Source organism: Tenrec ecaudatus, chromosome 2, assembly GCF_050624435.1.
Source record: "Tenrec ecaudatus isolate mTenEca1 chromosome 2, mTenEca1.hap1, whole genome shotgun sequence".
Taxonomy (NCBI): domain Eukaryota; kingdom Metazoa; phylum Chordata; class Mammalia; order Afrosoricida; family Tenrecidae; genus Tenrec; species Tenrec ecaudatus.
Genome location: NC_134531.1, coordinates 288,378,591 through 288,393,147, shown reverse-complemented (window position 1 = coordinate 288,393,147; position 14,557 = coordinate 288,378,591). Strand labels below are relative to the sequence as shown.

Below are 14,557 nucleotides of genomic sequence, written 5' to 3'. Positions count from 1 at the left end.
TAAAGAAGTAAATAAGAAATAGAAAGTAACAAAATGATTCCACCTGAAAATCAAATGGCTGAGTTTTCACTTAAGACAAAGGCATCCTAAATTGTTTTGATCAGATCCTGCCACTGCAAACCCCAAGAACAATTTTTTAATATTGGCAAGCTATCAAAATAGCGAGACCCAGAACACCAAAAACCAAACTCACTGCCAGAAAGTCAATGCGACACATAATGGCCCTGTAAGGAGGACAGGGTAGGACTTCCCGTGTGAGCTTCTGAGACTGCAACTCTTGGTGAGTAGAGAGCCTCATCGTGCTCCATTGGAGTGCCTGGTAGTTTCACCCTGCTGACCTTGCAGTTAGCCGCCCAACTCGTGAGCACTCCACCACGAGGGCTCCTCGCAAGACCCGGAAGAGAAGGGAAACCCAAGAGAAGTAAGCATGGCATGTGGAAGTGCTTTTTCTCATGAGATGAGTGCCAATTCTACAAGTGGTGGCCGACTATTTGCAGAGGCTGAACATGGATAGCTGTAGTGTCATGGGGGCAGTAAGAGGGAAAGATTTCCCAAGGTCCAAGAGGAGAGCATTGCCATCACATCAGACTTTCCCCTGGGACCCTAGAGTGGGACACCTTATCCCGATGGGTGAACGAGATGCAGGGGGATCCTCAAAGGAAACTAATCTCAAGTTATATCATTCACTGACTGGGCTAAAGTGGTCTAGCATTTGTAGCTGCATCCTTGAACCAAAACCCAATTCTCTCTGAGAGAGAGATACAGAAATTAAAGCTATCACTAATTTTTTAACACATGAAATCGATCCCTCAGTAGAAAATAACCAGGTGGATTAGAAAAGACGAGACTACTCAGAATCAAAGGGAAAAGGGATAAGAGATATCAATAGCATGGTTTCCAAAATATGCTTCAAAAGAACAATGATTCTATGCTTAAGGGAGGCTTGGCAGCGCAGTGGATAATGAGTTGGGGTGCTAACTACAACGTCGGCTGTTGGAAACCTGCAGTCGCTCCACAGGAGAAAGATGAGGCTTTCTGTCCCATGAAGGTGCACGGTCTTGGAAGCCCACAGTTGCAGTGCTGTTCTGCACCTTAGGGACACCATGAGTTAAAATTTAATCACGGGCACTGAGTTTGAATATGTTTAAAGGACTAATAAAAGGAATATAGCCATTTTTAGCTAGAATCTAAAAAGAAAATCTAGAACTGAGAAATAAGATGGAAATTAAAAATCCAAGTAATCAATTCAATATCAATTAGATGCACTTAAATAACGAAACTGAGATTTTAAAAAAATAGACGGTAAAGTATGCAGAAAAAATAAATCAGAAACTACCAAAAAATAAAAATATTGTAAGCTTGTCAGAAAATTGAGAGAAAAGCTTGTCAGTGGGGTCTAACATAAATAATACCGGGATCCTAACAGAGAGTAAAAAGATGGACCAAGCAATACTAGAAGAGATAAAGGAGGTGGATTTTCCAAAACTGAATCTAACATGGGGGAATTAAGACTGCCACGAACCCCTGGCAACATTGATAAGAAGAAAAATTGCCTTTGCAACATCATTTAAAATGCAGCCGGAGAAAAGGCTGCACTAGCCTTCGAAAACAGAACCAACCAAAGAATGAAAAGATCAGAATGGTCTCTAACAGAGTGAGAGGCAAGTGACAGAAAAAGCTACCATTAAAGTCTTAAACTATAAAATCTTCAACAAAAATACCTGTGGTCCCCAGATCCTGGATGCTTCCTCCCCCCAACTACCATGATCCGAATTCTACCTTGCAGGGCTGGATAGGGCAGAGGCTGTACACTGGTACATATGAGGGCTGGAGGCACAGGGAATCCAGGGTGGATGATACCTTCAGGACCAAGGGTGTGAGGGGCGATGCTGGGAGAGCGTAGGGTGAGTGTGTTGGAAAGGGGGAACTGATTACAGGGATCCACTTGTGATCTCCTCCCTGGGAGAGGGACGACAGAGAAGGGGGTGGGTGGGGAAGGGAGACTCCGGATAGAGCAAGATATGACAAAATAATGATGTATAAATTACAAAGGGCACATGAGGGAGGGGGGAGCTGGGAGGAAGGGGGAAAAAAAAAGAGGACCTGATGCAAAGGGCTTAAGTGGAGAGCAAATGCCTTGAGAATGATTGGGGCGGGGAATGTATGGATGTGCTTTATACAATTGATGTATGTATATGTATGGATTGTGATAAGGGTTGTATGAGTCCCTAATAAAATGTAAAAAAAGAAAAGGGAAAAGAAAGAAAGAAAAGAAAATGATTAGGGCAAAGAATGTACAGATGTGCTTTATACAATTGATGTATGTATATGTATGGACTGTGATAAGAGTTGTATGAGCCCCTAATAAAACGTTTAAAAAAAAACAAAAAAAAAAAACCTGTGGTAGTTAGAGGATCTGTTGTCAATTTGAGAATTAAGAGTGAAGGGGTGGAATTGAGTCTGTCAATCAGGTCGCAGCTTGATGACCTCATTTAGAGGTACTAAGGAGATAAATAGCTTGCTGGAGACAGGATGCGTGCTCACTCCATATGAGACATTTCTGACAACGAGCCTGATAGAATTATGCTGATGTAGCCAGAGCCCTGGGAGCTGGAGAAGCCACATGGAAACCCACACAGCACTGAGATGCTTTTATTGCCACTGGATCCATGAGATTTTCCGCCCACTGGCCTATGACCTACCTGCATTTGGCATTATCGCATGGCTGCATGAGTCTAAAGAGGAATTTATGGACTAGTATTGGACATAAGGGCTAATATTGGACTTATGGACTTGATCTGGACTGGGCTAGGATGATTTTTCAATATTCAATTGCTCTTGTATATAAAGCTCTTTCTTACATACTTGAATGTCTATGGGTTTCTCTCGTCTACCTAGACTAACACAATACCCTTCAAAAACAAGGGGGAGTTGGGAGAAAAAAATTTATTGTGATTTAGATGGAGGTTCATGTCTCAGATCATTTTTTTGTATTCAATAACGTAAACACCTTATAAAATTACCCATACGTTTCCTATACCCTCCCCACTTATTTTTCCTCTTCTCCCTCTTGTGGGATGGGATCTCCTTTACCCAAGTGAACACTTGTCTACCTTCTAGGCTATTGCTTCCTCTTCTGCCTAGGAAAAAGAATGTCACAAGAAGACCTACACTCAAGAAAATATTAAAATATATTTTTTTAGGTAGAATAAGCAACTATAAAGATATAGAAAGGAATGAACAGCAAGTAAAAGGATAAGATAGAATGATATTGACCATAATCAGATGACTCATATTCAAAACTCTCACTGCCATCGAGTCAATGCCAACTCTCAGCAACCCTGAATAACAGGGTAGAATTTCCACAAGGGTTTCTGAGACTATAACTCTGTACGGGAATAGAATGCTGTGTCTTTCTCCAGGAAGCAGCTGGGGGTCTCAAACTGCTGGATTGGAAGTTAGCAGCCCAAGAGATAATACAAAATATACACACAAACAAAATACACAATAATAGGGAGGGAGGAGAAATGAAGTTCAAGTGCTACAAGAGTGGTTGTTGGGTTTTATTTCCCTCTGTAACTAGTAAAAAGTTACTTTATAACATATTTTATAAAGTTAAGGACACAAACTGTGACTTTTAGGACCTCCTCTCACAGAATGGGAAAAATATATAAAATCGCCTACAAGAAATTCAAGGTGGGCCGCAGGGGAGAGACCCAGCTCATCATCCAACAGAAGCTTAAGTAACAGGAGGAGAAGAAGGTCACACACAAGTGGTGGGACAAATAGAAATAATGAATAAGAAGTTAAATTTCATCTGATAAAATATCTAAATAATTACATGAAATATGAAGGGGCACATTTTTTGTTTGGCAGGATGATTTTTTAAGCCTGAGCACATGCGCCTTATAAGAGGTATGCGTTCAATACCAGGATGTCAAAAGGAAAGAAGCATGAGATGACCCGTCAATGACTCAGAATTTGGGCCTAGCAATTAGGTGGCGGGCTGGCTTGCTTACTGTACTGAAGATGGGGGCTTACATGGCGAGAAGGTGGTTTGAGAGTTATATTTTGGACCTGTTGAATTGCAGGTGGCCCGTGAAAATGGTGATATGCACTTGGAGATTGTCAGGGCTAGAGATAAAGTTTTGAGGTTCAGTGGCAGTACGGGAGGGATTTACAACTACAGGACTAAGGAGGATGGTACAGTACCACCATCTAGATTTCCAAACGGGTTCAGCAAGAGAGGAGGTGGCAAAAAGGGCTGAGAAGGAGTGGCCAGGAGAGTGTTATCTTGAAGATAAAAAAGAAAAGAAAATGTTTTATGTATATTCCCTTTTTCCCCTCCCCACCATATTCTCCCTCTTTTTTTAAGAGAATAAAATATGTTCAGAGGAAAGGAAGGTCAACTCTATTGCATGCTTCCAAAATTGAAACAAGCGAAGAAGTGACCACTGAATTTAGTAATATAGAAGTCAGTGGTGCAGTCGAGGGGAAAGGAGAAAAAGCTTACTGGAATGGATTGAAGACCAGATAGGGTGTGACATGAAGCCAATTACTACAGACAACTCTTCTAATTTGTCCTGCAAAAGAGGAACAGATTAAAAGGAAGAGCGGTTATGGCAGAATTTTTAACATTGTACGTAGGTCCCAGAGCATGTCTATGAGTTGACGAGAGGAACTGAATCACTTCAAAAAGAAAGACGACACAGGATAACAAATAGTTAATTCCAGGAGCAAAATTATTGAGAAAGAGGGGGGGCCACGTGGAAAGTGTGTGCCTGGAAAGAAGCTGGGCTGGTTCGTTAACTCTAACAATAGTTTTGAAAAGTGGGGGAGTGAGTACGGTTGGGGGCAGAACCAGGGCAGTAAGAGGACTGATTTGAGAACTGCGCTAAGGACATAGTAGTGAGAACAAGTTTTCTCCAGTATCTGTTTGAATTCAGGCAACGAGTTGGCAAATAGCTGGATCTAAGTGGGTTGGCATCACCATCTCCTCCATAAGGATACCTTTCCCTTTTGCTGGTGTAGCATAGTGGCTGAGAGCCTGGACTTCAGGAGTTCAGGTCCTGGCCCCACCCCTTGCCAGTTCTATGACCTGCCATAAGTTACTCCTCCTCTCCACGCCTTGGTTTCTTCTTAAAATGGAGCTAACAAAAGCACTTCCTTAGTAAGTCACTTAGAATGCTGTCTGGTACAAAACAAGCCACGCCCACTGCCATCGAGTCAACGCTGACTCATAGTAATCCTACAGTGTAGGAAGCATCCGGCTGATCAAGGTGTTTACTAATGGGTGACTATTTAGCCCCCTGCGCCTCTGTGTCTCTGCAGACAAGAGCGGTCCAAAATGACTGCTGTTTGTGACTTTGCTGCTAAAAGCATTGAGGGATAACTCAGTTATTTAAGATCTCTTTGAGGCTCTCTTGAATCCTGCATATCCCTGTGATTGTCCTTGAACCCAGTGCTTTTATTATTCTAAAGTTAAGAAACTGTGACTAGTTAAGTAACATTTGCATAGATAAGAGTTTAGGAATGTTTAAGTTCTTTGACGTTCATTTTGTAACCAATTCCCTTGTGTAAGAAGAGTATATAAACCAAGCTTCAAATACACTTCAGTCCATGAGATTGGAGTCCTCCCGATCCCATGCTTTGTACATAGCTCTTTCTTTTCCTTTCATCTGCACGCCTCGGTTCGAACCCAGCTTGATGCGGGATAGCTGGTCTAAATCCCCGCACTACAGGGCAGGGGAAAGGAGAAAAAGCTTACTGGAATGGCCCCAGAGAGCTTCCATGCTTGAAATCTTTATGGAAGCAGACTGCCACATCCTTCACGCACAGAAAGGCATGGCGTTTGAACCTCTGACCAATGAAGCTTTAGTTAACATCCAAGTACTTAACCAGTATACCACCAGGTGACTTCACAAAATAAGCAGGGTTGCCATATTTAGCCAGCGAAAATAACAGGATGCCCGGTTAGATTTGGATCCAAAAATATGCTTACGCATATGTATAAGTATAAATGTGCCCCATGTAATATTTCCCCACTCGTCTGTCTGTCAGGTTGCGGCGGTGCTTGTGTGTTGCTGTAGTGCTAGAAGCCATACCCTTGGTGTTTCAAATACCAGCAGGTGAGCAGGTTTCACCGGACTTTACAGACTAAGACCAAACAAGGAACATGGACGGATTAAGTGGTCTTCTGAGGGGTTAACCACTGAAGACCTCATAAATCGCAATGAAACAGGACCGGGCACAGGTCGGAAGATGAGCCTGTCAGGTGGAAAGGTACTCTCAACACGACCGGGAAAGAGCTACCTACTTGAAGCAGCCCACGTCTGTGGCCGTCAGGTCAACTCGGACTCCGAGCTTCTCTGTCTAGCATTTCCAACACCCTAACTCTACATAGGCACAGAGAGCCTCATCTCTCTCCTGAGGGGCGACTAGCGAGTTTAAACCACTGGCCTGGCAGGGAGCAGGTCCAGGCCTGGGCAACAATAACTGTTTCATAGCACGCATAAAGGATAAAGGCACTAATAGTGGTGTTATGGGACTTTCCATCCTTCGTGCTTCTGTGCTTCTTAAAGGCTGCTTCAAAGGGAAGATTTGCAAGGAAGGCTGAAGAAGGGAAGAGCCGATCCTCGTCCCTCCTGACGGTAACAGGCCTAGCCTAGTCAGGCTACTGGCTCGCCAATGACCTGGGGCCACTTAGAAATTAGGAAGGGCCTTTCACATATCGTTTTGCCAATTATTATTTTGGATAATTAAATTGACAATTGTGACAAATTTCTTAAAACAGAAGAAGAAGAGGAAATCTTGCTTTGCAATACAGAGAAAGGAAATGTTCTATGCTAGAACTTGAAAATTGAAGGATGTGCTCCCAAAACTTCATGGCCGTCCCTGGTACTTGTTTCCCATTAGTCATTTCCCCCTTCTTCCACATTAGCTAAATCCCAATTTTGTTCAGGGTAACAATGTGCCCATTAAAACACAATCATCTTCCCAGACTCCCACACACCGTGTTTCTTCATAAATAACAATGGCCTTCAACCTTTGTTCACCAACTACACCCTGCCCACCCACCCTCCGGGAGTTGTGCAAGCACTTCTCCGTCCACTTCTTCACATGCTCCTATAAATATAACCTTGCAAATGCATTTCCTACAACGCAGGGGGAGAGAGGGAGAGTGATTGGCCAACCAATGTTGAAGGCAGTTGTTGTATATGGAAAAACACAGTTGCCGCATGACACAGCTCTAGATGTGAGAAAAAGTCTACCTCTAATTTCAAAATAGAAAAAAAAAAACAACCAACAAATCCACCAGGAAAATGCCTTTTATATAACCCTTTCCCTTTCAGTCTTTCACTGTTCCCTTCAGACCTGCCTGGGACATGTAGACTGATCACAGATGATAACGGGTGAAACTAGCAGATATGTAGAAGATGTTAAGAGGGTGCACAAACTAGTGTCACTCACTTCCACTTATCCAAACTCGCACTTTGAATAGTAAGCAATAAAATAGTAGGTAATGAGGTAAACCTTCCTGTAAGAGTAAGTAAGGCATTGGCTGTTGCACTGGACGAGAGCTAAGATTTTTTAAATTACATATATTACAAAGGTCACTCACCAAAGAAAGCCAGAACTTCCCTGGCTGAGAGTAAAACCCGCAGAGGATGTGGCTGGGAATGGGCGGGATGAAGATTTCGGGTAGTGGCTTCTCCTCTTCCACTTCCTTCTGCACCTGCTCCTCCTGAAAGACTTTTTCTCCTTCTTCTCCCAACTCTTCTATTAGCTGCTTCCTCCTCTTTTCCCTTTCCTCCTCCTCCAACTCCTTGATTTTTTTTCTCTTTTCGATTTCGATGAATCTCTGTTTTTGAAAAGAGACATTAAGATGTCAAAAACAGCTGTCTAATTCAGATTCCCTTATGACACTTTTAAGGATGGGCAAAGAAACTAGAAAAACAGGAAAAACTCACAACTTTCGTAGACTCCATTTAAAAACAATGATTAATTTGGGGACTTATTTTTGTTATTCAAACATTCAACCATTGGAATAACCACCGTTTCTGTTTTACTCCCATCAATCCTTGCTTGATACAAATTGTTCAGTTATTCTTATCTTCATAAAGAAGCCAAATACATTTCTTCAAAGGTCAGCGTTGACTTAGGCAAGCTGAAGTGGCCCGGAAGGGGAGTGGCTGCCACCTTTACTTACACTGCTCTTTAGGCAGTGGTGTTCTTCCCATTCCCCAGCACACAACAAGGTATTTGACAATGCTTCGAGACAATGCATCACATACCAGAATTTTGGACTTGATGCTTATGAAATGGAAATATTTTATGTTCATATCTTTGATCTCATAGGAAACTATGTCAGGGTCCTCTACATTCTCCCTTATGGTTGGAACGGGAACTTCAAGGACATAGCCATTTTCACAGAAAATCAGAAGAGTACTTCTAGGCTTAAACACAAAGACAAAGCGTTAACCTATGACTTACATTTGGCAGACTTTTAGAAGCATAGTTCAAAGGGTTATAAATCAGGGGAAATAAAATTGCTACACCTTTTCCGAAAGAGATTTAATCCCTCACTGCAGGTATTACTGCTAAAATTTTCTGTATCAAAATGAGCTTTGTAATTTTTTTTTTCTGAATCAAAAATATTTTTCTGACCTGTTTAGATCGACAAAAAAAATTTGAAGAAATAAGATCAGCAAGGAACATCTGAAGCTGTGGGTGGCAGGCTCTGTCTGAGCCCCGGGTAGTAGCTCACTCACTGTCCGCCTGAGTGCACGCTACATGAAGTTCCCCGAGGCTTTTATACTCATTTCCCTCCCCCTCTCTATCAATAACCTCCGCTCTCTAACTCCCCTCTCTCTATTTACAACCTCCCCCTCTATGTATAACTTCGCCTTCTTCATCTAGCACCCTCCACTCTCTCTCAGGAGCCATCTCCTCTCGATCTACAAACTCCCTCTCTGCTGATCCCCTTCCTCTCTCTCTCTCATAACGCTCTCCGAAAAATCTTGTAAAGAACCCAGGCTCGCTGCCATTCACGTGCAATCAGAATCCACATTCATCTCTCCTGCCCACAGTTTTCTCCTGAGCAACAAAGCCATACATTCATTGTTTAATATGTGGGAAATCCCATCTATGTCATCCAAAGCACATTGTTCAAATGTTTATTCGCTTACTAATCCATCCAGTTACTGTACCTACTATGTGCCTGGCATTTAGTTAAATCCTGGGTATAAAATTTGAAAAACAAAAATTGCTAGTCTCGGCCCTTATGGAACCCACCACCCATCACATAGCCAATCCTATGACTAAATGGAAAGTAGAACTGGGACAAGTCCTGCAGAGGTGCCATGGAAGCAAGGCTTCCTGAGAAGGTGGGGCCTGCACATAATGACAGGATGATGTAGGGGAGAGTCTGAGGGAGCATTCTACCTAATGGGGCACCTTCTGAAAATGTCATGTGTCGGTAGGAGGCTGGACACACAAGGTCAAGTATACCTGGAGGGAGCGGCTAGAAAGAGCAATTGGAGACAGACTGAAGTACAGATGAATAAGGCCTAGATGGGGGATCATGTATTGCTCTACAGGCAAAATGAAAGGTTTTGATCTTTAGCTTTGGAACAATAGAAAGCCTTGGTGGGGCTACAAGCAGAAGCTAAAAGTTTTACACTTTGATAAAAATGTTTTAGCCACACAGTGAAGGATAAATTGTAGAGAGCAGGAATAGGTGAGAGGGGAGGTAATGACAATAGTCTAAGATGGTGGGGGCTTAGACCAGGCCAATGGGAATGAGATTTGAAGATGCTTAGGAAGCAAATATACATTAAATTAAAGATGCTTAGGAGGTAAAAATCAATCATATCTTCAAGCTTAGGATGTCATGTAAAATGATATTAATAATAGCCCTCAGACACTTGAATGAAGCAGTTGAATAAATGGTGACGGCATTGGATAAGGCGTGTAAGATGACTTGTGGGGCGAAGATCACAGAGCAGCTTGGACCTGTTTCATTGACCTATCTTGAATCCTGTTAGTAGCAATGTCGATTAGGAAATCAACTATGCATTTCTGGGTCTAGAGGAGAAGTCTTGGACTGTGTATAGAATTTGGGAGTTAGAAGAAAAGTGTTGGCCTAGGTGGCATCGCCAAGAGCAAGAAAATAGAGCGAAGGAATTGGTATCAAGCCTCAGCCCATGGTTGGATGGAGAAGACTGAGAAGAAATGGCAAGATGGGCAAGAGGGACTCCTCAAAGAGCACAGCATCACATGAGTCAAGGGGAGACGGTGTTTCAAAGAGCAAGGGCCTGTCAACAGATCAAATGGGGCTAAGAAACCAAGTACAATAAGGGGGGAGAACAGCACCGGGGCATCATAGGTGTCCTGCGACTAGCTGATGTGGTGGAATCATGAGCCCAGGTATTGGAGAGAAGCATGTAATGGAGAATAAGACATGAGGAAACAGGGTCCACGGGGAAACGTCAACTCCTTGGAGAAAGCACATGGAGGAAACATGAGGCCAAGGATAACGCGGCTTTCTCTGTACATGAAAAAACATGAATGCATCTCAATACTGATGGAAATCATTTAGGAGAGGTTAACTTTATGTGATAGAAAAGGGAGAGAAATCATGTGAAATCTTGGGGTGGGGAAAGGGCGTGAGAATGAAATTCAAAGGACAAGAAACCAAATTTGTCTCCTGTAGGACTGGACACAGCTCATGTGTTACAAAGGGAGAATTTTGTGTTAGGTCACAGGAAGATGAGGGCGTTCCTGCCTGAGTTCCTTGCTGGTTTTTCCTTGAAATAAGTGGTGCTTGCGAGCGAGGGTGGAAGTGGGAGTCCTGACACTCTGAAAGGAAGAGAAAGCATCAAAATAAAGCCCCTTGTGGAAAAACCAGGCTGCCGAGAAGAGCGGTGCGTAGGTCTGCTGAGCCACCCTCTGCACGGCAGGGAGACCACTGAATCACTACATCACGAAGGAGCTAACGTTCGCTCGTCTATGACTCTTCTCGGAAGCTCTTGGCAGATCACTGCAGGGAAATAAAGATCAGTTGGGTGCATTCAGAAAGAGGTTTTTGCCAGATGAGTATCAAGACAAAACAGGACAAGGGACATAAGAGCACTGTAAGCATGTTCTTGATCTTTTCCAAAAGGAAGAGTTATTAAATTTTTTTAACGTTTTATTAGGGGCTCATACAACTCTTATCGCAATCCATCCATATACATATATCAATTGTATAAAGCACATCCATACATTCCCTGCCCCAGTCATTCTCAAAGCATTTGCTCTCCACTTAAGCCCTTTGCATCCGGTCCTCTTTTTTTCCCCCTCCCTCCCCACTCCCCAAGAGTTATTAAATTTAAGCTGAATCTGAAGGAAAGACTTGAGTAAGAATGATAAATTAGAAAATGCAAAGAGATGAACCAATCAGAGACCATGGTGCCATCAGAGAACTACAGGGACTCCCAACACGATCGCTGAAGACAAATGTGTGCATAAGCAAATGTGGTGAAGAAAGCTGATGGTGCCTGGCTATCAAAAGATATAGCATCTGGGGTCTTAAAGACTTGAAGATAAGCACACGGCCATCTAGCTCAGAAGCAACAAAGCCCACATGGAAGAAGCACACCAACCTGTGAGATCACAAAGTGTCGAAGGGATCAGTTAACAATCATCATCAGAACAAAAAATAATATCGTGAATGAGGGGAGTATGGAGTGGAGACACAAAGCCCATCTGTAGGCAACTGGACATCCCCTTACAGAAGGGTCACGGGGAGGAGATGAGCCAGTCAGGGTGCAGTGTAGCAACAATGAAACATACAACTTTCCTCTAGTTCTTTAATGCTCCCCCACCCCCACTATCATGATCCCAATTCTACCTTACAAAACCGGCTAGACAAGAGGATGTACACTGGTACAGATAGGAACCAGAAACACAGGGAATCCAGGACAGATAAACCCCTCAGTGATGAGAGTGGCAGTACTGGGAGGATGGAGGGAGGTGGGGCAGAAAGGAGGAAACCAATCACAAGGGTCTACACATAATCCCCTCCCTGGGGGGTGGACAACAGAAAAGTGGGTAAAAGGAGACATCAGACAGTATCAGACATGACAAAATAATAATAATTTATAAATTATCAAGTATTCATGAGGGAGGGGCACAGGGAAGGAGAGGGAAAAATGAGGAGCTGATATCAAGGGCTCAAGTAGAAAGAAAATGTTTTGAGAATGATGATGGCAACAGATGTACAAATGTGCTTGATACAATGGATGTATGTGTGCATTGGGATAAGAGTTGTACGAGCCCCCAATAAGATGATTTTTAAAAGAGAGAGAGCTATAGGGACAGATGGGGACAAATGAACAGGCTGGAAGGCAGAGAGATTGAAGTTAAAGAGTTGAATAGTTAAGTAGTTGCGATTTAATAGTGAACCCTTAGAAATGATAATACTGCCCCAGTGGGCAACAGATGAGAGTGTGGGGTAAATTGCAAAGATCACGGAAGATAAATGAGTCACTAAGTTCAGAGGCTGATGGGTCAGTCGGATTAAGAACTCACAGACTATTGATACCACTCAGAAATGCTTTCTATCGCTGCATCCTGCCACCCAACTGCGGACCCCGGAGTTGGGCCAGGGATGCCAACTTTCATGCTCTGCCAGATCACTTTATTATGTAGGAATTTAGACTTATGCATGAAGAAAATCTATAATTACTTACATGAGAAGTTGGAGACCACGTTAACTGACAAACAGGTCCAGGAGCAGTAATATAACCGACTGGTTTGTAATCCTTTTCCACTTCAAAGAAGAAGACGGTGCGATCTTTACTCTACAGGAAGAGAGACGCCCCCACCAAATGCATATTACTCTGAAATCAATTCCATTGTGCAAAATGAAACTTTCAATAACATCGAGCACACCCACAGTCCTGTTTCCTTATCCCAGGTTCTTCTAAGAGATTTCTTACTTTAAATATTTGCTATCTAGTCCCCATAAAATTAACCCTGGTAGTGTAGTGGTCTGCACCCTGGTGGAACTGCAAGGTCAGCAGTTCAAAACCACTGTCTCTCGGGAGAAACATGTGGCTCTCTACTACCACGAGTTGCCGTCTCAGAAACCTACCTTGCCCTACAGGGTCACAATGAGTTAGAGTTGACTTGATGGTGGTAAGATTAGTCCCCAGGAGACCACTTGACATACCTTATGCTCTAGTGTATGACACGATGACCACATTTACACACAAGATTTTCACAGGACCAAAGCCACAAAACCTATCTTCTCCAATTAATGAATAGGTATTTCCCACATTTACTCTCTTAATATATGGCAATTCTATAGAGCAGTGGTTCCCAACCTGTGGGTTGCAACCCCTTTGGGGCTCAAACAACCCTTTCACAAGGGTCACCCGATTCATAACAGTAGCAAAATTACAGTTATGACGTAGCAACGAAATAATTTTATGGTTGGGGGGGTCACCACAACATGAGGAACTGTATTGAAGGGTCGCAGCATTAGGAAGGTTGAGAACTACTGCTCTAAACAAATAGAAAAGAAAATCTATTGCCGAACAAAATCACTGAAACATTTTAATAAGACATCCACCATGATTCTGAAATTTTTCTAGTCATTTAAAATAAGAAAAGCCTTAGAACTCAATGTGTGAACATACTTTAAAATACCGCATAGACTACAGTAAAAGAATATGAACCCAAAGAAAGAAACGTTGACTCTTTCTCAGAAGATGAATACCAGTCAAGGAGGCAGGATCAAATCGGAAAGTGTGTAAGGCAAGATTAACCGTGAGATTTTCAGAGGAAACAAAAGGAAATCTACTATTTACCGCTGTGGCTAGAATTTCTCCATCACGATCATAAGCTAACGCAGTGACACGTGTAGTGTGAGGTTTGAATGCTTGCTTCAGTTGAATCTCTGCATCCAAAATTTTCTTCCGTCCTGCAAAAATTGTGAGGTCTTTGGGATCGTAAAGTTCAAGAATTCGGACAACTCCATCTTCAAATCCTGCAACGACCTGTGCTCCAGTGTAGTTTACCTTGATAAGAACAAGTGCAAAGAATCCGACATTAATCCAGAAACCAGGGTCCTACTCAACAGTTGCTGCTCCTGCTGCTGTACTTTTCTTTTGACCGAAGTAATTTAGCATGGGTTGCCCATTGATAATGCTTTCTACCACTCTCTGGGAACTCCAGTTATTCTAGTTTAGTTCCGGGTCACTGCCGACCGTGAGATGTGTAGGCTCGCGGAGCAAATGTGGATGGAGTGCCTGCCTGCCTCTTGCTGGCCACCTATTACCAACAACCCAACAGAGAGCGGAAAAACGCTCCTGCTCTCACAGAGTTTACAGTTTAGTGGGGCTTTGGGGGGAGGGGACAAACATCAATCAATCACACCCGTGAGTGTGGGCTTACAAACAGAGGTAAGTACTAATGAGAAGAAGTCTATCCTCTGAGAAGACGTAAAGCAGACCTAAATCCGAGGCTCCCCTAAAGAAGAGATGGTAGAACTGAGATCAGCAGGATGCTA

The 14,557-nt window shown here is 42.9% G+C and overlaps 1 protein-coding gene across 1 annotated transcript in view; it reads right to left on the bottom strand.

Annotated features, from left to right (window-relative positions):
• The window catches only part of CFAP44 (cilia and flagella associated protein 44), a 100,767-nt gene that overhangs the window by 54,685 nt on the left and 31,525 nt on the right, over window positions 1–14,557 (bottom strand). Inside the window, exons 13-16 of the mRNA XM_075542949.1 lie at window positions 13,857–14,066; window positions 12,735–12,845; window positions 8,295–8,456; window positions 7,622–7,861 (exon numbers count right to left, since the gene is read on the bottom strand). Coding sequence (XP_075399064.1) covers window positions 7,622–7,861; window positions 8,295–8,456; window positions 12,735–12,845; window positions 13,857–14,066 — 723 coding nt within the window. The remainder of the gene's footprint in view (window positions 1–7,621; window positions 7,862–8,294; window positions 8,457–12,734; window positions 12,846–13,856; window positions 14,067–14,557) is intronic.